The sequence below is a fragment of the Hyperoodon ampullatus genome, assembly GCF_949752795.1.
Source record: "Hyperoodon ampullatus genome assembly, chromosome: 5".
Taxonomy (NCBI): Eukaryota; Metazoa; Chordata; class Mammalia; order Artiodactyla; family Ziphiidae; genus Hyperoodon; species Hyperoodon ampullatus.
The window spans coordinates 140,503,744-140,525,159 of record NC_136918.1 but is presented as its reverse complement, the minus strand read 5'-3'; the positions used below and the strand labels follow the sequence as shown (position 1 = coordinate 140,525,159).

Sequence of the window (21,416 nt, the reverse complement as noted above, 5' to 3'; positions counted from 1 at the left end):
CACACACTGAAGACTCAGACTTCTAACATCTCCCCCTCCCACAGGTGGGTTAACCTTCCTTCCTGTCATTCTTTGCAATGATGTAAGCATCATTTCTCCTAAAAGACACTGAAATCTTGGATGGCAAAGCTGTAGCTCATTCCTTCATCTCAATCCCCATCACTTGATAAGTGTTTGCTGAACCAACAGACTCAAGAAAAGACCGCTGATGCACTCGTTCAAACACGTTTCGGTCGCTCCCTTACAAACATATATAAAAACTTTTGCTATGTGGTGTCTAAATAATTAAAAGCTGGCACGTACAGGGTGGTTGTTGTATGCTAAGAACACATATTAACCCATTACACCCTCACAACCCTATAAAGTACGCACAAATGTTATCTACAGTTTACAAGTGAGGAAAATTGAGGCTCAGAGGTTGCGATTTGCTCAAAGTCACACACTGAACAGCCCGGCAAGGCCCAGGGTCAGTCCCACTCCAGGGTCTGCTCTAAACCACTACCGTTAACTTTTCTATGCTGTGGTTGTTATTCTACTGCGTAGGAATTGGAATTACAATGTCCGCTCCACGAGGGCAGTGTTTTGCTCGCTGTTGTACCTTAGGACTCCGAATAAGGCTCGTTGGCTATGCCGAGTGAATGAATCCGCAGCCTACCACGGCATTAAGGGAATTTTCTGGACCTTTGTGCACTGCTCCAGCCTCAAATCCTACTACTGTCTTCCAAGAGCATCCTAATGACGCATGGTTCCGCCCCGCCCCCCCCCCCCCCCCCCGGGTGTCCCTCAAGGGACTGGGCTGCTGCGTGTCTATTGCCCGCTTCCTCCCACCCGCCTTCCTATCCGGCTAAGTCATCGCCGGCCTGGACTGCCTTCCCGGACTAGCGAGGTTGACATCCTCAGCGTTGTACTGCATTTTCTTTAACCCTTTCTACGAGACTGCTGGGTTCTCCTAGGACTGCGGCTCGGCCTCATGATTCTATCTTCTTCTACTGCACGCGGCAACGTGGACTCTTAGCAAACGTTTTTTGTGCCCTCCGAGCCACAAAGGCTCAGTGTCCGCGGCCCCCCGGTCCCCACCCCCATCCTGTGACTTCCCCACATCCCTCCTCCCCTCCCGGGGGAAAGCTTCTCGGCCGGCCTTCTCTTTGCGGGCGACACGATTCTCAGTTGTAAGGGTTTAGCGTCCTCGAAGCAAGCGATCTTCCGTGGGGGGCAAACACACTGGTCCCAGATGACCGTCCGTGAGGTCCTTTCCGAGAGCCCGAAGCTGGCGACCCCGCTGCACCCGCCGCGCGCCCTGGGCCCCCCCGGTTCCGCGTCGAGGGGGGTCCGCTCTGACCAGAGAAGCGGAGACCTGTCCCTCTCCCGTCCCCCCACCCACGACCCCCACCCGACCTCCGCCCCAGCCGCCCGCCCCTCCGCGCAGTCGGGCCGCCGCCTCACAATGGCCGGGTGCCTTCTCACCGCGCGCAGGGATCCCGGCCACGCGCGCTCCCCTCCCCCACGCCCCGCCTCCCCCGGGGCTCGGCCCCTGGCGCATATAGTCTCCTCCCTGCGCCCCCTGAAGCGGAGGAGAGGGAGGCGAGGCGCGCTCTTCCGGCCGCGGCCCGACCGCCATTCGTCCGGTGGCGCCGGCGGCCCCCCACGGAGGAACTACTTTCTCTCCCTCAGGGGCACTACTTCGCGGAGGCGTCGGCGCTGGCGGCGCGCACGGCATGGCGGCGGCAGCGGCGGCGGCGGCGCGCCTGAGGTAGAGAGACGCCGGCCCGGTCAGGCCTCGGCGCGGCCTACACGCTTCGTTCACCCGCTCCCGCCCCGGCTCCGCGCCCGGCCATGGCGGAGTCCTCGCCCGCCCGACGCCCGGTGCCCCTCATCGAGTCGGGTAAGACGCGCCGCCCGCGGCGCCCCCGCCCCGGCCGCGGCCCCCTCCCCGCCGCCGCGCCCGCTCCTGACCCGACTCCCCGTCTCCCCGTCTCCCCGCAGAGCTGTACTTCCTTATCGCCCGGTACCTATCGGCCGGCCCGTGTCGGAGAGCCGCCCAGGTGAGTGCGGGCCTGCGGGCGGCGGCCGCGCTCCGGGGGTCGCGGCCCCGCCGCCGCCTGGGGTCGCGGGAGGAGGGCGCCTGGCGGACCGGGGTGCGGCCCCCGCCCCCCTAACTGCGCGTCTCTTCGGCTGCAGGTGCTGGTGCAGGAGCTGGAGCAGTACCAGGTCTGTGCTGCGCGGCGGCGCCCGGCCCGCCGCGTTCCCTGCGTCCCCTGCGTCCCCTGCCGGCCCTGCCCGGGGGCCGCTCGCCCGGTTCCCATGTCCCCCGTCCCGCCGCCCGCCCCCTGCCCGGCCCCGCGCGGTGGTCACTCGTGTGCGTCTCGGGTCTTTGCAGTTGCTGCCGAAGAGGTTGGATTGGGAGGGCAACGAGCACAACAGGAGCTACGAGGAATTGGTGAGAGTTTTGACATTTCCATCCCGGTGTTTCCGAGCGCGCGCCCGCCCCCCGCCCCCTTTTCGGGGCTCCTGCTGGAGGGGCGAAGTGACCGAGCGGCGCTCGAAGGGGGCGGGAGGGCGGCCCGGGCGTCACCGGGACGACGGGACTCCCCCCTGTAGGTAGTATTTTGCTTTGGGGTGGCCGGGTTTGTTTGGGTAGAAAACGGCTCCGGGGGGCGAGGTGGCGGGGTGGGTCCCCAGGTGCGGTGCCTCTGGTGAGAGCCGGGGGGCGTGCCAGCCATTCAGCGAGCTGCTCTCATCCGTGTTTCTCCTGAACCCGACTTGTAACTCGACCTGTGATTGGTCTTCCTCCTTTTGCCCCGCCCATCTTCTCCAACCACTTGTTCCTAGGAATAGAAGCATCGGTGTCTGAAAGGTGGAGAAATGTTCCTCTTTTTCCCCCCAGCAGAGTAATAAAAAATCTTGGCTGCTGTGAGACTGTGCCGCTCCTCCAATACTTGTGCCGCTGTAAACTGTGCTACACTTGTTGAATGCCTTAGGAAACTTAATGTGGTGAATTTTTACGTTGCTGTTTGGTGTATGTAACTTAATATAGGCTCTAAATACGCAGTTTCTCTTTCTGGAGCACCATTTAACATAGATTACAGTTCTCTTTCCATTGTATTTTGTCGTCTTTTTTAGTTGCTCTCACAGTATATGATTTGGTTTGATTCACTCGTTTTGTCCTTAGTGAAATAAAACACTTTTCAGGAAAATATTTTTCCAATTTGTATATTAGGACAAAGGATTTCTTTAGTTGCCAGGTCATAGTCAGCATCTTGTATGCACAAAACTACTGGGGGAAAAAAAAAGAGTTCCTGAATGATTTTTTACCACAGTTCTAATACCTGCAAGCAGAAGTTGGTAGAATATGATCACCATTGTTGAATTATACAAAAGAACAGAAATAGGGGGATTTGTTATTGGTATGTGAACAGTTAAGTATCTTTTTAAAAACTTAATTGAAGTATAGTTGATTTACAGTGTTGCGGTAATTTCTGCTATACAGCAAAGTGATTCAGTTATATATACATTCTTTTTCACATTTCTTTCCATTATGGTTTGTCACAGGATATTGAATCTAGTTCCCTGTGCTCTACAGTAGTACCTTGTTGTGTATCCATCCTCTGTATAATAGTTGGCATCTGCTGACCCCAAGCTCCCGGTCCTTCCCTCCCCCACTTCCCCCTCCCCCGTGGCAACCTCAAGTCTGTTCTCTGTCTATGAGTCTGTTTCTGTTTTCGTAGCTACTGAACACGTAAGTGTTAACAGTTAAAGTTGGTTGAATGTAACAGAAGATTCTATTTCAATTGTCAGTTTTAATATTTGCCTTCCTAGAGTTTTTTGAAGCAAACACTTAAAAGTGAATATTTTCAAGCACGTGAGCTCTAAAGGTTCTGTATCATGGCAGTTTTTATGTTTTCTTGAGTTTGACATTTTGAGACTTAAGGAAATGTTTAAAGGACTGCTCCGTTTTATTGTTTTACTCCTGTTGTTAGGTGAAAACAGTGTTGTCAGGGAAGCAGAAAAGCATTATTTTTTAAATTTATTTTTTATTGAAGTATAGTTGAATTACAATATGTTAATTATTGCTGTACAGCAAAGTGATTCAGTTATACATATATATACCTTCTTTTTCATATTTTGCATCATGGTTTACCATAGGAGACTGACTATAGTTCCCGTGCTATACAGTAGGACCTTGTTGTTTATTCATTCTATATATACCAGTTTGCACTGCTAATTCCAAACTCCCAATCCAACCCTCTCCCACCTCCCCCCCGGAAAAGCATCATTGACATGACAGTGCAGTCATGCTGCTGAAGAGAAACTTGCTTACATTTTGAAATAAGCGTAATGCTATAACTACTGGAGAAGTTTCTTTAAAAATAGATTTGTATATTTTTTGGCTTTTGCTGGTAGAATTGCTTAAAACTTAAAATTCTGCTTTAAATTATTCAGAATCTCTCTTTGTGATATATCCCTATGATGTGGCTGCGACATATGTCTTCTCATTGTCTGGATGATTTGTCTGATGGGTATCCTCTTCCTCCTTTACCTTCCTGCCTCCTCCTCTCCCAGCACTAAATGGTAGAGAATGAGTTTCCTGTATAGAGAATTATTCTTTTGTCAAGGGTGTGAGTAGCTTCTAGTTCTCCAACAAAGTCTCCTTTTTAAAAAAAAAAATTTTAAGAAGTGTTCAGATATGCACAAATGAGAATAATGTAATGAATCTGCATATATCATAAACACATTCATTAGCAATTTTTTTTTTTTTCTTTTGGCCTCACCCTGTGGCATGTGGAACTTCCCTGACCAGGAATTGAACCTGCGCCCCCTGCAGTGGAAGCACTGAGGCGTCACCATTGGACCCCTGGGGAAGTCCCCCAATTTGCTATACTTATTTATTTTTTTATATTGGCTTGAATTGGGCTTCAGACAAGTTCCATGCATTGGGCCAAAATTAAATCTCTTTTTATCTTGCATAGTTTTTTTCCCCGTGCTGTTGATTTACTGAAGAGACTGAGTTATTCTGTAGAATGTTTCACATATTGGTTTTGTCTGATTGTTTCTTATAATGTTGTTTGTTTCTTTACTTTGTTTAGTTTATTCCTTTTTCTCAGTAGTTCGCATTCTTGGATCAGAACCACCTGGGAGCTTTATAAAATTTGGATGCCCAGGCTATGCCCCAGGCCAGTTAAATCAGAATCTTTGTGGTGGGGCTGGACATCACCATTTTTTAAAGCCTTTCAGGTGATTCCCATATCACTGTTTACAAAGCTATAGTTTATCTTAGACTTGTGACCCCATGCTGTTATTCCAGCCTGTACTTTGGATGTAAGAATGTTTTTGATACTTCTCAGGAGAATTGAGACTAGTTATCTCTCAGTACCTAACCCTGCATTAGCAGTTGGGCCTGCGAATTTAATTGGAATTTTTATGATTTATAAGTGGTGAAGAAAGGGGAAGAATGAAATAGAAGTGTAGAACTGGGCATGGGAATTGGAAAGGACTAGGTTTGTGAAAGGAGGGGTGTATTTAAGAAGGGGAAAGTGGTTTGATATACTTTGTGATTGAGTAACATGATAGATCAGTTTTTGTAGGCAATCTCTTAACCAGAAAAAAAAAATCAGAAGATTCTTACAGTGTAGCCTATCATTGGGGGATTTATTGTCATTAAGTCGTCATTTATTTATTTTTGGCTGCGTCCGGTCTTCGTCGCTGTGCGTGGGCTTTCTCTGGTTGTGGTGAGCATTGCGGTGGCTTCTCTTGGTGTGGAGCACGGGCTCCAGGCGCGTGGGCTTCAGTAGTTGCAACACGCAGGCTCAGTAGTTGTGGCTCACGGGCTCTAGAGCGCAGACTCAGTAGTGGTGGCACTTGGGCTTAGTTGCTCCGCGGCATGTGGGATCTTCCTGGACCAGGGCTCGTGTCCCTTGCATTGGCAGGCAGATTCTTAACCACTGTGCCACCAGGGAAGTCCCTTGATATATATATATATTTTAAATAATGTTTGAGGAGGCCTTTTGTGTGAGGAAAAGTCTTCAGAGTTATTTGTATTGAAATCAGTATCTGGTTTATTAGAATTGTAAGTGGTCATATTTTTTAAACTTTTACGTTCATTTACAAATTTTAGAAGTCTAGTAACATATATAGAAACAAGTATATTTGTTTTTACATTTTGATTAGTGTTTAATTTGTCACAAGAATTTAATCTTAAAATATTTAACACCAACAATATTGTTAATTAAATTTCCTTGGGGTTTCCACACTATATATACAAATAGATGATGATTTTACTCTACAGATGCCTCAAGATGGCAAACATAAGATCTAAGCATAATCTTTCTAAGAATTTAACTGTTGTAAGTTTGTTTGTTTGTTGGTTTGTTTATTTATTTATTTATATTTTTGCCCTCTCCATGCAGCACGCGGGATCTTTGTTCCCCAACCAGGGATCGCACCTGTGCCCCCTGCAATGGAAGTGCAGAGTCCTAACTACTGGACCACCAGGGAATTCCCAGTATATTTTTATTTTATTTTATTTATTTATTATAAATTCATTTTAATTAATTAATTTATTTTTGGTTGCCTTGGGTCTTTGTTGCTGCGTGCGGGCTTTCTCTAGTTATGGCGAGCGGGGGCTACTCTTCTTTGTGGTATGAGTGCTTCTCATTGTGGTGGCTACCCTTGTTGTGGAGCACGGGCTCTAGGTGTGTGGGCTTCAGTAGTTGTGGCATTTGGGCTCACTAGTTGTGCCACATGGGCTTAATCGCTCTGCGGCATGTGGGATATTCCCGGACCAGGGTTCGAACCCGTGTCCCCTGCATTGGCAGGTGGATTCTTAACCACTGTGCCACCCGGGAAGTCCTATTTTATTTATTTTTATTTTCAAAATATTTATTTATTTATTTATTTGGCTGCATCGGGTCTTACTTGCAGCATACGGGATCTCTCATTGTGGCGCATGGGCTCCAGAGCTCGCGGACCCAGTAGTTGTGGTGCGTGGGCTTAGTTGCCCCACTCCATGTGGGATCTTAGTTCCCCCATCAGGTATCAAACCCTTGTCCCCTGCATTGGAAGGTGGATTCTTTTTTTTTTTGCATTATGCGGGCCTCTCACTGTTGCAGCCTCTCCCGTTGCGGAGCACGGGCTCCGGACGCATAGGCTCAGCGGCCATGGCTCATGCGCCCAGCCGCTCCGCGACATGTGGAATCTTCCCGGACCGGGGCACGAACCCGTGTCCCCCGCATCGGCAGGCGGACTCGCAACCACTGCGCCACCAGGGAAGCCTGGAAGGTGGATTCTTAACCACTGGACCACCAGAGGAGTCCCATAAATGTATTTTAATTTTATTGTAGTAAATTATTCTTTTTTACTCTTACAAACATTAAAAATAGTTCAGTTATTACAAAACTTGTTATTATATCAGAATAACTATAACTTGCACAAGTGTATCCATACTTCTTTTCTTCACCTCTACTTATTTGTCAACCTTCCTCAGTTTATGAATTCACTGTCCAAACCAAGGGGAGAGTGGTATTACCATCTTGAGCTCCCTACTGGATTAAGGACTCAGGTTATGATTGAAGATTATGACTCAGGACTTGAAATTTGGGTGCACTGCCACATAGACTCTACTGTAGTCTCAAATTGAGCATTTTTTTTTTTTTAAATAGCAAGGCTACTTATTTACCCACTTAAAACAAAAGAACTCCTGGGACTTCCCTGGCGGTCCAGTGGTTAAAAATTCCCACTTCCACTGCAGGGGGCATGGGGTCGATCCCTGGTTGGGGAACTAAAATCCCGTATGCTGTAATGCACAGCCAAAAATAAATAAATAAATAAAACTCTGTATTCCCCACCTGTATTGCCCTTAGTCACATTACCGTTTTATTTTCATCGTGGGCTTCTAAAGACCCTTCATCCTGAGTGCAGCTTATTTCTTTCCTCTTTGTAGGGATTCTGCATTTTCTTTGTACTTGACTATAGAGATCTGTCATTCTACAGGCATTTCATTGACAACACTTGGGAACACTTAATGATCATGGTAGTGTGATGATAAGTTACAGTCTAGCAATAGAGCAGTATTAAATTAGAAATTTGGGTTTTGGTGCCAGGTGGCTAGGCTGTAATCCTGACTTTTTAGCATTATTTACTAGATACTCTAAGGCAGATTATTTAATCTCTACCTCAGTTCCTCAATTTGCAAGACAAGGGTAATAATAATTGTATCAAAGTGTTGTTGTGAACCTTATATGGAAATAAATGATTTTTTTTTTTTTTTTTTATGCAATACACGGGCCTCTCACTGTTGTGGCCTCTCCCGTTGCGGAGCACAGGCTCCGGACGCGCAGGCTCAGCGGCCGTGGCTCACGGGCCCAGCCGCTCGGCGGCATGTGGGATCTTCCCGGACCGGGGCACGAACCCGTGTCCCCTGCATCGGCAGGCGGACTCTCAACCACTGCGCCACCAGGGAAGCCCGGAAATAAATGATTTTGCAGTGTTTATTAGTAACAATGTTGATAGGACAGTAAGGCATAATATTGTTAGACTTCCCTTTCACCTAATTTATATTTGTAGGGTCTTATGAAATAACAAAATACAGTCTCTATGAGCTCTAACACTTGTATGAATGATACCTGGTATTCACCCTCATGGATGACCACAGAGTAGGAAGGGGAACGGCAGTCTCTATACCTTAGTCCTGAATAACGGTAGTGGTGTCGCTATCTGAGTCACTTAGCCTTGACTCTGGTACTTTATTATTTATTTATTTATTTACTTAATTTTTTGGCTGCATCGGGTCTTAGTTGTGGCGCACAGACTCTCTCTAGTTGTGGCGCACAGGCTCAGCAGTTTGCACGGCCTTAGTTGCCCCATGGCATGTGGGATCTTTATTCTCCAACGAGGGGTGGAACCCGCATCCCCTGCCTTGGAAGGCGGATTCTTAACCACTGGACCACCAGGGAAGTCCCTTGACTGTGCTACTTTAAAAGAGAATAGTTATTAGTTACTTTGTTTTCATAGGCTCATCTAATCATAACAGTTATTTTCCTCTAAAGCAGGGGTCTCTAACCCCTGTGCTGCAGACTGGTACCTGTCTGAGGCCAGTTAGGACCTGGGTCGCACAGCAGGAGGTGAGTGGCAGGCAAGCGATAGAAGCTTCATCTGCCCCTCCCCATTGCTCCCCATCACTTGCATTATGCTTGAACCATCACCCCCACCACCCCCACCACCGCCCCCATCTGCGGAAAAATTGTCTTCCACAAAACTGGACCCTGGTGCAACGAAGGTTGGGGACCGCTGCTCTAAAGGACAAAGGTCATGTGACGTTTTTCCTTTAAAATTGTCTAAATCCTTACAGATTTTTACAGCCCTAAAAATCCTCTGTGCTCTGCCTAAATATCCCTCCCTTCCTCCCTTCTTCCCTCCCACTGATGTTTTTGCTGTCTCCATAGTTTCACCTTTTCCAGAATTTGACCCTTATTTTTTTTATTATTATTATTTTAAAATTTATTTATTTTAAAATTTATTTATATTATTTTTGTTTATTTTTGGCTGCATTGGGTCTTCGTTGCACACGGGTGTTCTCTAGTTGTGGTGAGTGGGGGCTACTCTTCGTTGCGGTGTGTGGGCTTCTCATTGCGGTGGCTTCTCTTGTTGTGGAGCACAGGCTCTAGGCACGCGGGCTTCAGTAGTTATGGCTCGCCGGCTCTAGAGCGCAGGCTCAGTAGTTGTGATGCACGGGCTTAGTTGCTCCACGGCATGTGGGATCTTCCTGGACCAGGGCTCGAACCCACGTCCCCTTCACTGGTAGGCGGATTCTTAACCGCTGCACCACCAGGGAAGCCCTGACCCTTTTTTTAAAAATTAGGAAATACTCCCTCTTCATACTTCTTGCCTTAAAGTCTAACATTGCCTCGTGTTATTGTAGCCAGCCCAGCTTTCGTTTGGTTAGTGATGGCATAGTATGTTTCTTTTTATCCTTTTACTTTTGGTATTCCTGTGGTCTCATTTTTAAAGTGTGTCTCCTGAAGCAGCATGTAGTTTTATTCAGTCTTTCAGTTGGAGTGTTTAAACCATTTGTATTTAATATAATTACTTAAACATGATTGTGTTAGACCTACCAAGTATCTGTTTTATATATGTCCCATTTGTTTTTCCTCTCTTACTTTCTTTTGGATTAACCAGCTGTTACTCTATTTATTTTTTATTGCTTTTCCATAATATATCTTTTTATTGTTTTAGTGGTTACCCTAGAGATTATAATATGCATTACCATTTACTTTAGGTACTTTAACCACTTCTCATATAAATGGAGTTAAAACTATTAATTGTCACCCTCTTGTCCTTTGGGCTATTATCATATTTTACTTTTACATATGTTATAAATTTTTCCAGATGTTATTGTAGTTGTTTTATTTTATTTTATTTTATTTTATTTTATTTGGCCATACTGCACAGCATGCAGGATCTTAATTCCCTGACCAGGGATCATACCTGCATACCCTGCATTGGGAGCGCGGAGTCTTAACCACTGGACCACCAGGGAAGTCCCTGTAGTTGTTTTAAAGTCAGTTTTCATTGGCTTATCCACCTGTATACCTTTCCTGATATTTTTAATTCCTTCCTGTATTTGCATGCCTCTTATATGTGATTATTTTTTCTTCAGTCTCCACAACTTACTTTGGTATTTCTTTTAATGAAAGTTGGTTGGCAGTGACTTCATTTTTCCTTTTTCTTTCTTTCTTTCTTTCTTTTTTTTTGGTTTGAAAACTTATTTGTTTTGATTTTATTTTTAAAAAAACATTTATTTTTTTGATTTATTTATTTTCTTATTTTTTGGCTGTGTCTGGTCCTAGTTGCGGCATGTGAGATCTTTTTTCATAGTGGCGTGCGATCTCTTTGTTGCAGTGCTCAGGCTTCTTTGTAGTTGTGGCGTGCGGGTTTTCTCTCTCTAGTTGTGGCTCATGGGCTCCAGGGCATGTGGGCTGTGTAGTTTGCGGCATGCGGCCTCTCTCATTGAGGTGCACGAGCTCAGTAGTTGTGGCGCGTGGGCTTAGTTGCCTTGCAGCGTGTGGGATCTTAGTTCCCTGACCAGGGATCGAACCCGCCTCCCCTGCATTGGAAGGCAGGTTCTTTACCACTGGACCATCAGGGAAGTCCCTTGACTTTATTTTTAAAGTTTTTTTTCATTGTTTAATAATTTTTATTCATTATTATTAAAAAAATAGTTTTTAAAAATTCATTTCATTTATTTTTGGCTGTGTTGGGTGTTTGTTGCTGCGCGCTGGCTTTCTCTAGTTGTGGCGAGTGGGGGCCACTCTTGGTTGTGGTGTGCAGACTTCTCATTGTGGTGGCTTCTCATTGCAGAGCATGGGCTCTAGGTGCACAGGCTTCAGTAGTTCTGGTGCGCAGACTCAGTAGTTGTGGTGTACGGGCTTAGTTGCTCTGCGACATGTGGGATCCTCCTAGACCAGGACTCGAACCTGTGTCCCCTGCATTGGCAGACAGATTCTTAACCACTGTGCCACCACAGAAGCCCAGATTTTTTTAAAAATTAATTAATTAATTTGGTTGGTTTTTTGGGGCTGTGTTGGCTCTTCGTTGTTGCGCGCGGGCTTTCTCTAGTTGTGGTGAGCGGGGGCTACTCTTTGTTGCAGTGTGCGGACTTCTCATTGTGGTGGCTTCTCTTGTTGTGGAGCACGGGCTCTAGGCACGCAGGCTTCAGTAGTCGTGGCACGTGGGCTCAGTCTTTGTGGTTCGCAGGCTCTAGAGCGCAGGCTCAGTAGTTGTGGTGCATGGGCTTGGTTGCTCCGTGGCATGTGGGATCTTCCCGGGCCAGGGCTCGAACCGGTGTCTCCTGCATTGGCAGGCGGATTCTTAACCACTGTGCCACCAGGGAAACCCCCCAGATTTTTTTTTTTTTTTTTAAGCTGTGAAATTCTGGTTGGTTGGTTGGTTCTGGTGTTTTTCTCTTTCAGCACATTAATATTGTAAAGCCAGCAGTCTTACTATTGTGTCTTTCAAGATAATGTTTTTTCCTCTGGTTGCTTTTTAAGATTTTCATTTTGTCTTTAATTTTCAAAAGTTTTACTATGATATACTGTAGTCGTTATCTATCACTACATAAAAAATTATCCTAAATTTAGTGACTTAAAACAACACAGATTAATTAAGTAATTATTTTTACTTGGCTGCGCCACACAGCATGTGAGATCTTAGGTTCCCCGACCAGGGATTGAACCCGTGCCCCCTGCATTGTAAGAGCAGAGTCTTAACCACTGGACTGCCAGGCAAGTCTCACAGATTTATTATTGTCTCTATTTAAGTCAGGAGTCCAGGCACAGCTGAGCTGAGTCCTCTGTCTCCGTCTCTCTCAAGGCTGCAATCAAAGTGTTGGCCAGAGCTGGGGTTTCAACTGAAAGCTTGACTGTGGAAGGATCTGCTTCCAAGTTCACATCATTTTTGGCTGGCTTCAGTTCCTGGAGTGGATTGTTAGACTGAGAGCCTCAGTTCTGAGTTGGCTCTTGGCTGCTCTCAGCTCCTTTCCACATTGATCTCTCCAACACAGCAGCGTGCCTCATCGAAAGATGAAGGCAATAGTCTGCAGGCAAGACAGAAGTCAGTCTTTTGTAACCTAATAATGGACGTGTTACTCAATGTTAGTGTGTTCTGTTGGTTAGAAGTAACTTACTCAAGGGGAGGGGAGTTCACAGGTCTCAGTACCAGAGGGTGGGAATGTTGGGGTCCATGTCAGAAGCTGCCTACGACGTGTGCCTAGGTAGATTTCTTGGCACTTACTTTGCTTGGGGTTCTCTGAGCTTCTTGACTCTGTAGTGTATCGAGTAGTTCACTGTATAATTAAAGTCCCATATGGAAAGCATAGAAGAATAGGGCAGAATAAGTATTTTGAAGAGATAATGGCTGAGCATTTTCCAACATCTGGGCCATCTCTGGGTCTGCTTCTTTTCGCCACTCCCTCTCTTGACCCTGGGTCTCATATTTTGCTTTGTTGTATGTCTCATCATCACTTTTTTTTTTGGTGGTACGCGGGCCTCTCACTGTTGTGGCCTCTCCCGTTGCGGAGCACAGGCTCTGGACGTGCAGGCTCAGCGGCCGTGGCTTACAGGCCCAGCTGCTCCGCGGCATGCGGGATCTTCCCGGACTGGGGCATGAACCCGTGTCCTCTGCATCGGCAGGCAGACTCTCAACCACTGCACCACCAGGGAAGCCCTGTCTCATCATCTTTTGAAGTATACTGGGCCTTTTTGTGTTAGAAGAGTAGTGTAGTTAGTCTCAGTAAAGGATGTGCATTTTTTCCTCTCTCAAAGCTGTTAGTTTCTGGGGTTGGGTCAATCTGATTTGTAGCTAATCATCTCTGACCTTTGGTGCAGCTTTAGTTGCATTCACTTCATAACTGGCTTCACGTGTTTTGAGGGTGGGATTGAGACTCTTCCAGCAGAGTTTGGAATTTGGGCACCAGTGAGATTCTTTTTCTAAAAATTAAATAATTAATTAATTACATTTAATTTTGGCTGCGTTGGATCTTAGTTGATGGCATGCGGGATATTCGTTGAGGCATGTGGGATCTTTGTGGCGCACGGGCTTCTCTCTAGCTGTGGCGTGCGGGTTTTCTCTTCGCTAGTTGTGGCACGTGGGCTCGGTAGTTGTGGCGTGTGGGCTCTCTAGTTGAGGCGCGCGAGTTCAGTAGTTTTGGTGTGTGGGCTTAATTGCCCTGCAGCATGTGGGATCTTAGTTCCCTAACCAGGGATCGAACCTGTGTCCCCTGCATTGTAAGGTGGATTCTTTACCACTGGACCGCCAGGGAGGTCCCACCAGTGAGATTCTTGAGAGGTCTATACTTTATTGCTGAGTTGCCAGCTTTCCAAATTTGTAAGATCTTGCGCTATTTTATAGTCCAGTTGCCTACGTTGTGGTTCATGAAGAGTTCTCTCTGCTCTCCAGTTCTACCTGTTGTCCTGTCCTTAGCCACGTGCTCTGCATCCAGTGTTTGGCCCTGTGCAGTTGGTGAAGGCCTGTGGAAGGGAATCGGCATGGGTGCAACTCACTCTGAGGAGGCTCCTTAGTGTTCTAATCAGTCCTCAGCCCACAGGTGGCTCTTTAAAAGTTTGACAGATTTTTCCTTTTTCCTTATGTCTGTGTCAGTTCTTCCTGCCTGTCTGCTATGGATGAAAGCAGCTGTGAGTGTTTTTTCTGTTCACAGAAGGGCTCATCAGTTTCTGGGATACAGTTAATTTAGATTTGTTTCCTTAGCCCTGTGAAGGGGGTAGATAATCCAGCTTGTTCTTATTTTTAAGGTGAGAGCAGTGGTTCTTCTTGCATTATCTCCTTCGAAATAGTTGGAATAGATAAATGATAACTTTTGACTTTTAAAAATTATGTGGGACAGGAATTCCCTGGTAGCACAGTGGTTAAGAATCCACCTGCCGATGCAGGGGACACAGGTTTGAGCCCTCGTCTGGGAAGATCCCATATGCTACCGAGCAGCTAAGCCCATGCGCCACAACTACTGAGCCTGCGCTCTGGAGCCTGCGAGCCACAACTGCTGAGCCCCCCACGCCTAGAGCCCATGCTCCGCGACAAGAGAAGCCACTGCAATGAGAAGCCCACACACCGCAACGTAGAGTAGCCCCCACTCGCCCCAATTAGAGAAAGCCCGCACACAGCAACGAAGACCCAACGCAGCCAAACATAATTTTTTTTTTTAAAAAAAATTTATGTGGGACATACAACCTGTAGTTATTTGTAGGTACAACTAATTATATTTCTTGGCACATAGTAGGCTCTCAGTATTTATCAAAATAATTAATGTTTAATGCTTAGTATATTTTTTTACTGAGAACTGGTCATTAACAGTTTGGTTATTAAATAGTGTTTTGTCTGATCTTTGATTTCTTAAAATTTCTTTAAGAAGTGTACTTCATTTGTAGGGCAGTTAGGGCAGTGTTTAGCACCGAATGGTCATGAGATACATGGAAGTTATACACCCCCCTTTTTTTTTTAAAGCTCCTTAGTCCATTTCATTAGGAACCTACAAAATAGAATTTTTCAATGATTGTTTATTATCTTTCCTTTTTTATGTGGAAATGGGGAAATGGCATTTTTTTTGAATTATGTATATTCAAATGATGGTGTTTTAATTCACACTGAACAACAACAACAAAATCTTGATAAAACAAGAAATGGGAGAAATAAAAACTTATTTCTGAACCAAATGTGTACTTACACAATAGTGAATCACTGGGAAATGTAGTCATGGAGTAGGTAAGCTCCATGTGAAGAAAACTGCATATAGGAATTCAAAAGTGTTATAGCACATACTCTTTGTTTTTTAAATAGATAGGCCTCAAAGTTTTTTTTTTATAGCACATCTTTTTAAAATAAATTCTCACTTTTTTTTGTTTTGGCTGCATTGGGTCTTCGTTGCTGCACGCGGGCTTTCTCTCGTTGTGGCGAGCGGGGGCTACTCTTGGTTGTGGTGTGCAAGGCTTCTCATTGTGGTGGTTCTCTTGTCACGGAGCATGGGCTCTAGCCTCGCGGGCTTCAGTAGTTGTGGCACATGGGCCCTAGAGTGTGTGGGCTTCAGTAGTTGTGGCTCGTGGGCTCAGTAGTTGTGGTGCATGGGCTTAGCTGCTCCGTGGCATGTGGGATCTTCCCAGACTAGAGGTCAAACCCATGCCCCCTGCATTGGCAGGTGGATTCTTAACCACTGCGTCACCAGGGAAGCACCAGGACTATTTTCTTGAGGAAGTACGTTTATTGGTGGTTGATAATTCATCTTTTCTGAACTGCCTTTTTATATCTTTTACCTGCTTTTCTCCTGCTGTCTTATTGTTTTTCAAGAATCCTCCATATGTTAGGTTATTTTTTAGTCTGTCACATATTCTAAATTCCTTTTTCCAGTTTGCAGGTTGCTTTTTAGTTTTCTTTGGAGGTTTTATTTTTAGAGGTTTAAGATTTTTAACTTTTTACATATCTTAATCTATATTTTGCTTTTATGGTTGTTCTTAAACCATACTTTCTGTACTAGAAAATTATAAAGGCAATATTATGTATTTACTCATTTATATTTTTCCTAGGCCATTTATAATTTTTTATTTTTATTTTTATCGTTTTATTTTTTTAAAATATATTTATTTTATTTACTTATCTTTGTCTGTGTTGGGTCTTTGTCGCTGTGCATGGGCTTTCTCTAGTTGTGGCGAGCGGGGGCTTCTGTTTGTTGCGGAGCGCGGGCTTCTCATTGTGGTGGCTTCTCTTGTTGTGGAGCATGGGCTCTAGGCTCATAGGCTTCAGTAGTTGTAGCTCACAGGCTCAGTAGTTGTGGCTTGTGGGCTCTAGAGCACAGGCTCAGTAGTTGTGATGCATGTGCTTAGTTACTCCACGGCATGTGGGATCTTTCCGGACCAGGGCTTGAACCCGTGTCCCCTGCATTGGCAGGTGGATTCTTAACCGCTGCACCACCAGGGAAGCCCATAATTTCTTTTTAAATGTTTTTATGTAGAGTTTATTTTAGCATTTGGTTGGTATGATATATGGATCTAGCCTTTTCCAGATTGTCAGTCATTTTGCAGGTAACATCTGAGTCATCTTCTTTCTCTGCAGAGAATGCAATCATTATCATTTTCTAAGTTCTTTCTGACTTTGCTCTATGGACTTTTTCTGTTCTTGTGACATTCTGTACTATTTTTATGATTGAACTTTTTTTTTTAACATCTTTATTGGAGTGTAATTGCTTTACAGTGGTGTGTTAGTTTCTGCTTTATAACGAAGTGAATCAGCTATACATATACATACATCCCCATATCCCCTCCCTCTTGTGTGTCCCTCCCACCCTCCCTATCCCACCCTCCCTATCCCACCCCTCTAGGTGGTCACAGAGCACAGAGCTGATCTCCCTGTGCTGTTTCCCACTAGCTATCTATTTTACATTTGGTAGTGTATATATGTCCATGCCACTCTCTCACTTCGTCCCAGCTTACCCTTCCCCTTCCCCGTGTCCTCAAGTCTATTCTCTGTGTCTGCGTCTTTGTTCCTGTCCTGCCCCCACGTTCTTCAGAACTATTTTTTTTTTTTTTAGATTCCATATATATGTGTTAACATATGGTATTTGTTTTTCTCTTTCTGACTTCACTCTGTATGACAGACTCTAGGTCCATTCACCTCACTACAAATAACTCAAATTCGTTTCTTTTTATGGCTGAGTAATATTCCATTGTATGTATGTGCCACATCTTCTTTATCCATTCATCTGTCGATGGACACTTAGGTTGCTTCCATGTCCTGGCTATTGTAAATAGAGCTGCAATGAACATTGTGCTACATGACTGTTTTTGAATTATGGTTTTCTCAGGGTATATGCCCAGTAGTGGGATTCCTGGGTCGTATGGTAGTTCTATTTTTGGTTTTTTAAGGAAACTCCATACTGTTCTCCATAGTGGCTGTATCAATTTACATTCCCACCAACAGTGCAAGAGGGTTCCCTTTTCTCCACACTCTCTTCAGCATTTACTGTTTGTAGATTTCTTGATGATCGCCATTCTGACTGGTGTGAGGTGTTACCTCATTGTAGTTTTGATCTGCATTTCTCTAATGATTAGTGATGTTGAGCATCCTTTCATGTGTTTCTTGGCAATCTGTATATCTTCTTTGGAGAAATGTCTATTTAGGTCTTCTGCCCATTTTTGGATTGGGTTGTTTGTTTTCTTGATATTGAACTGCATGAGCTGCTTGTAAATTTTGGAGATTAATCCTTTGTCAGTTGCTTCATTTGCAAATATTTTCTCCCATTCTGAGGGTTGTCTCTTCATCTTGTTTATGGTTTCCTTTGCTGTGCAAAAGCTTTTAAATTTCATTAGGTCCCATTTGTTTATTTTTGTTTTTATTTCCATTTCTCTCAGGGGTGGGTCAAAAAGGATCTTGCTGTGATTTATGACATAGAGTGTTCTGCCTATGTTTTCCTATAAGAGTTTGATAGTTTCTGGCCTTACATTTAGGTCTTTAATCCATTTTGAGCTTATTTTTGTGTACGGTGTTAGGGAGTGATCTAATCTCATACTTTTACATGTCCCTGTCCAGTTTTCCCAGCACCACTTATTGAAGAGGCTGTCCTTTCTCCACTGTACATTCCTGCCTCCTTTATCAAAGATAAGGTGACCATATGTGCGTGGGTTTATCTCTGGGCTTTCTATCCTGTTCCATTGACCTATATTTCTGTTTTTGTGCCAGTACCATACTGTCTTGATTACTGTAGCTGTTTAGTATAGTCTGAAGTCAGGGAGCCTGATTCCTCCAGCTCCATTGTTCTTTCTCAAGATTGCTTTGGCTATTTGGGGTCTTTTGTGTTTCCATACAAATTGTGAAATTTTTTGTTCTAGTTCTGTGAAAAATGCCAAAGGCGATTTGATAGGAATTGCATTGAATCTGTAGATTGCTTTGGGTAGTAGAGTCATTTTCACAATGTTGATTCTTCCAATCCAAGAACATGGTAGATCTCTCCATCTATTTGTATCATCTTTAATTTCTTTCATCAGTGTCTTATAGTTTTCTGCATATAGGTCTTTTGTCTCCTTAGGTAGGTTTATTCCTAGGTATTTTATTCTTTTTGTTGCAGTGGTAAATGGGAGTGTTTCCTTAATTTCTCTTTCAGATTTTTCATCATTAGTGTATAGGGATGCAAGAGATTTCTGTGCATTAAATTTTGTGTCTTTCTACTTTACCAAATTCGTTGTTAAGCTCTTGTAGTTTTCTGGTAACATCTTTAGGAGTCTCTATGTATAGTATCCTGTCATCTGCCAATAATGACAACTTTAACTTCTTTTCCGATTTGGATTCCTTTTATTTCTATTTCTTCTCTGATTGCTGTGGCTAAAACTTCCAAAGCTATGTTGAATAATAGTGGGGAGAGTGGGCAACCTTGTCTTGTTCCTGATCTTAGAGGAAATGGTTTCAGTTTTTCACCATTGAGAATGATGTTGGCTGTGGGTTTGTCATATATGGCCTTTATTATGTTGAGGTAAGTTGATTGAATTTTTATAATGTATAATCAGCTATGTAGGTCAAAAAAGAAGGTGGTCATTAAATACATTGTGTTGTGCTTTAAGGTGTTAGGGAATTAGTAAGGAATTGGTTTTGAACTGTACCTTAGTCAATAGCTGTGTAGCCATGTGTGCTTTCTGGCCTTGTATTTGGGAAATAATATTTCTGTTCTGAATTATTTAATTGCATTTACTTAAGTATTTTAGACATTTCAGGGCTCAGCACCTGAACCTTTGACTCTCCACCAAGTACATTTCTTTTATTTGATTCTTTGTAAACTCTTGATTTATGTTTGTATTGCACTTTGAATTTGTTTTAAAGACATAGCTAGAATGAATAGGTTTTATTTCTTTTGGTCATTTGGAATAGGACAGACTTCTGGGTGAAATAACTGAGTCTGGCTAGGAGATGTTTTACATTGATGTTGAAATCTATGGTCTTTCCTATGTACATGTGGCTGAAATTGTTTTTTGACCAAGAACATTTATTATTTCATATCTTCTGTTGGCTGTACATGTGTAAAATTCATGCATTTTAAAGTGCCTGTTTTGGGAATTCCCTGGTGATTCAGTGGTTAGGACTCTGTGCTTCCACTGCAGGAGGTATAGGTTCTATCCCTGGTCAGGAAACTAAGATCCCACAAGATGCGTGGCACCAAAAAAAAAAAAAGTGTGCCTGTCTCTTCTGTTTTAATACATCTTGTTAAACAGTATTTTTAAAAAATGAAGTTTAACTTCTTTGGGAATATTTGTGTCTTCATTAAGCTCCATATGCAGAGGTCCCCAACCTTTTGGCACCAGGGACCCGTTTCACGGAAGGCAGTTTTTCCACGGGGCAGGGGGAGATGGTTCAGGCGGTAATGCAAGCGATGTGGAGCAGCAGGTGAAGCTTCGGTCACTCGCCTGCTGCTCACCTCCTGCTCTGTGGCCCGCTAACGGTCCTCGGCCTGGGGGTTGGGGACCCCTGCCATGTAGGATCCATACTTTAATTAGTCTTTGCACATTATGATCATTCTGCTCAGAAAATTCTGTCATTTTGATTTGGTACAACAAAAATCTCAAGATGAGTGTTTTCTTTTCAGAAGTCAGGTGATTTATGTCTAAAGTCCCTGAGAATTTTGCATTCTGTGTTTTATTCTTTTCAGGTGATCTGATGGTAGTTCTAGAAACAGCAGGAGAACTCCCCGTCAAGTGTATCAGAAACCTTATGGGAATTACCTGGTGGTCCAGTGGTTAGGACTCGGTGATTTCACTGCTGGGGCCCGGGTTTGATCACTGGTTGGGGAACTAAGATTTCACAAGCTGCGTGTTGGCCAAAGAAACAAAAAAAGAATATCAGAAGTTTTAGGGTTTTTTTCTCCTGAATAGTTTGTAAGTTGGAAAAGCTTATATGGTCTAGAAACAGGGGTTATTGTTTTGCTAAGGGAGGAAGAAAATATTAATAGATTGCACAGAAATGCTAACTAAGGATGTGTCTGGGCAATGAAACTGAGAAGAAATCTCCTGAGGCAGGGGACCGTTCCCGTAAAAATTCTCCTCCCTAATAAAATAGTCCCAGGAAGAAAGAATCCTTCCCTTGCAGCATTTCCAGGGTATGATGGCAAGAGCTGCAAAAACTATCCAGCAACGTAAAAACTAAGAGTCTGAGGGGGAAAAGCCAAAATGTCAAGGCTGCCCAAGCAGAGAGACACGCTCTTTAATGACACCATTAGATCATGCATCGATTCCATCTACAGACTTGTAAGACACCATTACATATCTTTATTATTACTTAAGCCACTGCTTTGCAGCAAATGAAGTATTCAGCAAGCCTATTTTCATGTGCTGCGCAATCTTACAAATCATAAAAGCATGTCCACCAATCTGAATGTCTGTAACAAAGTCACCCACCAACCATCTCAGTGAAGTGAGGCTTGCCTGGAAAATGCTCTTAATGCTGACTTCAGTGTTGGCTAAGCAAGCAATCACTGCTCTGGGAAGCTAAAACTGGTTAACTTTTTTGAATTAAAATACATTGAAATGCTTTTAAATGAAGGATCTTCATGCCAGCACTAGAACATTTCTCTGCCTAGGTCCTTTTGTATATACTGTTAAGCTCCTTTTTCCTCTTATTTATGTAGGACTATTCCGCCATTGACTACTAAACTTGCACTATTTATTTATCTATTTATTAAAAAAATTTTAAAAATTATTTTGGCTGCGCCATGACTGAGTTGCGACATGCGGGATCTTTAGTTGGGGCATGTGGACTCTTAGTCGTGGCATGCATGTGGTATCTAATTCCCCAACCAGGGATCGAACCTGGGCCCCCTGTCTTGGGAGCATGGAGTCTTAACCACTGGACCAGCAGGGAAGTCCCTAAACTTGCACTTTTTA

At 44.2% G+C, this 21,416-nt stretch overlaps 1 protein-coding gene across 1 annotated transcript in view; it reads left to right on the top strand.

Annotated features, from left to right (window-relative positions):
* Positions 1–1,818: 1,818 nt before the first annotated feature.
* The window catches only part of BRWD1 (bromodomain and WD repeat domain containing 1), a 111,664-nt gene continuing 92,066 nt past the window's right edge, over positions 1,819–21,416 (top strand). Inside the window, exons 1-4 of the mRNA XM_079704143.1 lie at positions 1,819–1,882; positions 1,984–2,042; positions 2,179–2,208; positions 2,378–2,437. Coding sequence (XP_079560269.1) covers positions 1,834–1,882; positions 1,984–2,042; positions 2,179–2,208; positions 2,378–2,437 — 198 coding nt within the window. The 5' untranslated portion in view covers positions 1,819–1,833. The remainder of the gene's footprint in view (positions 1,883–1,983; positions 2,043–2,178; positions 2,209–2,377; positions 2,438–21,416) is intronic.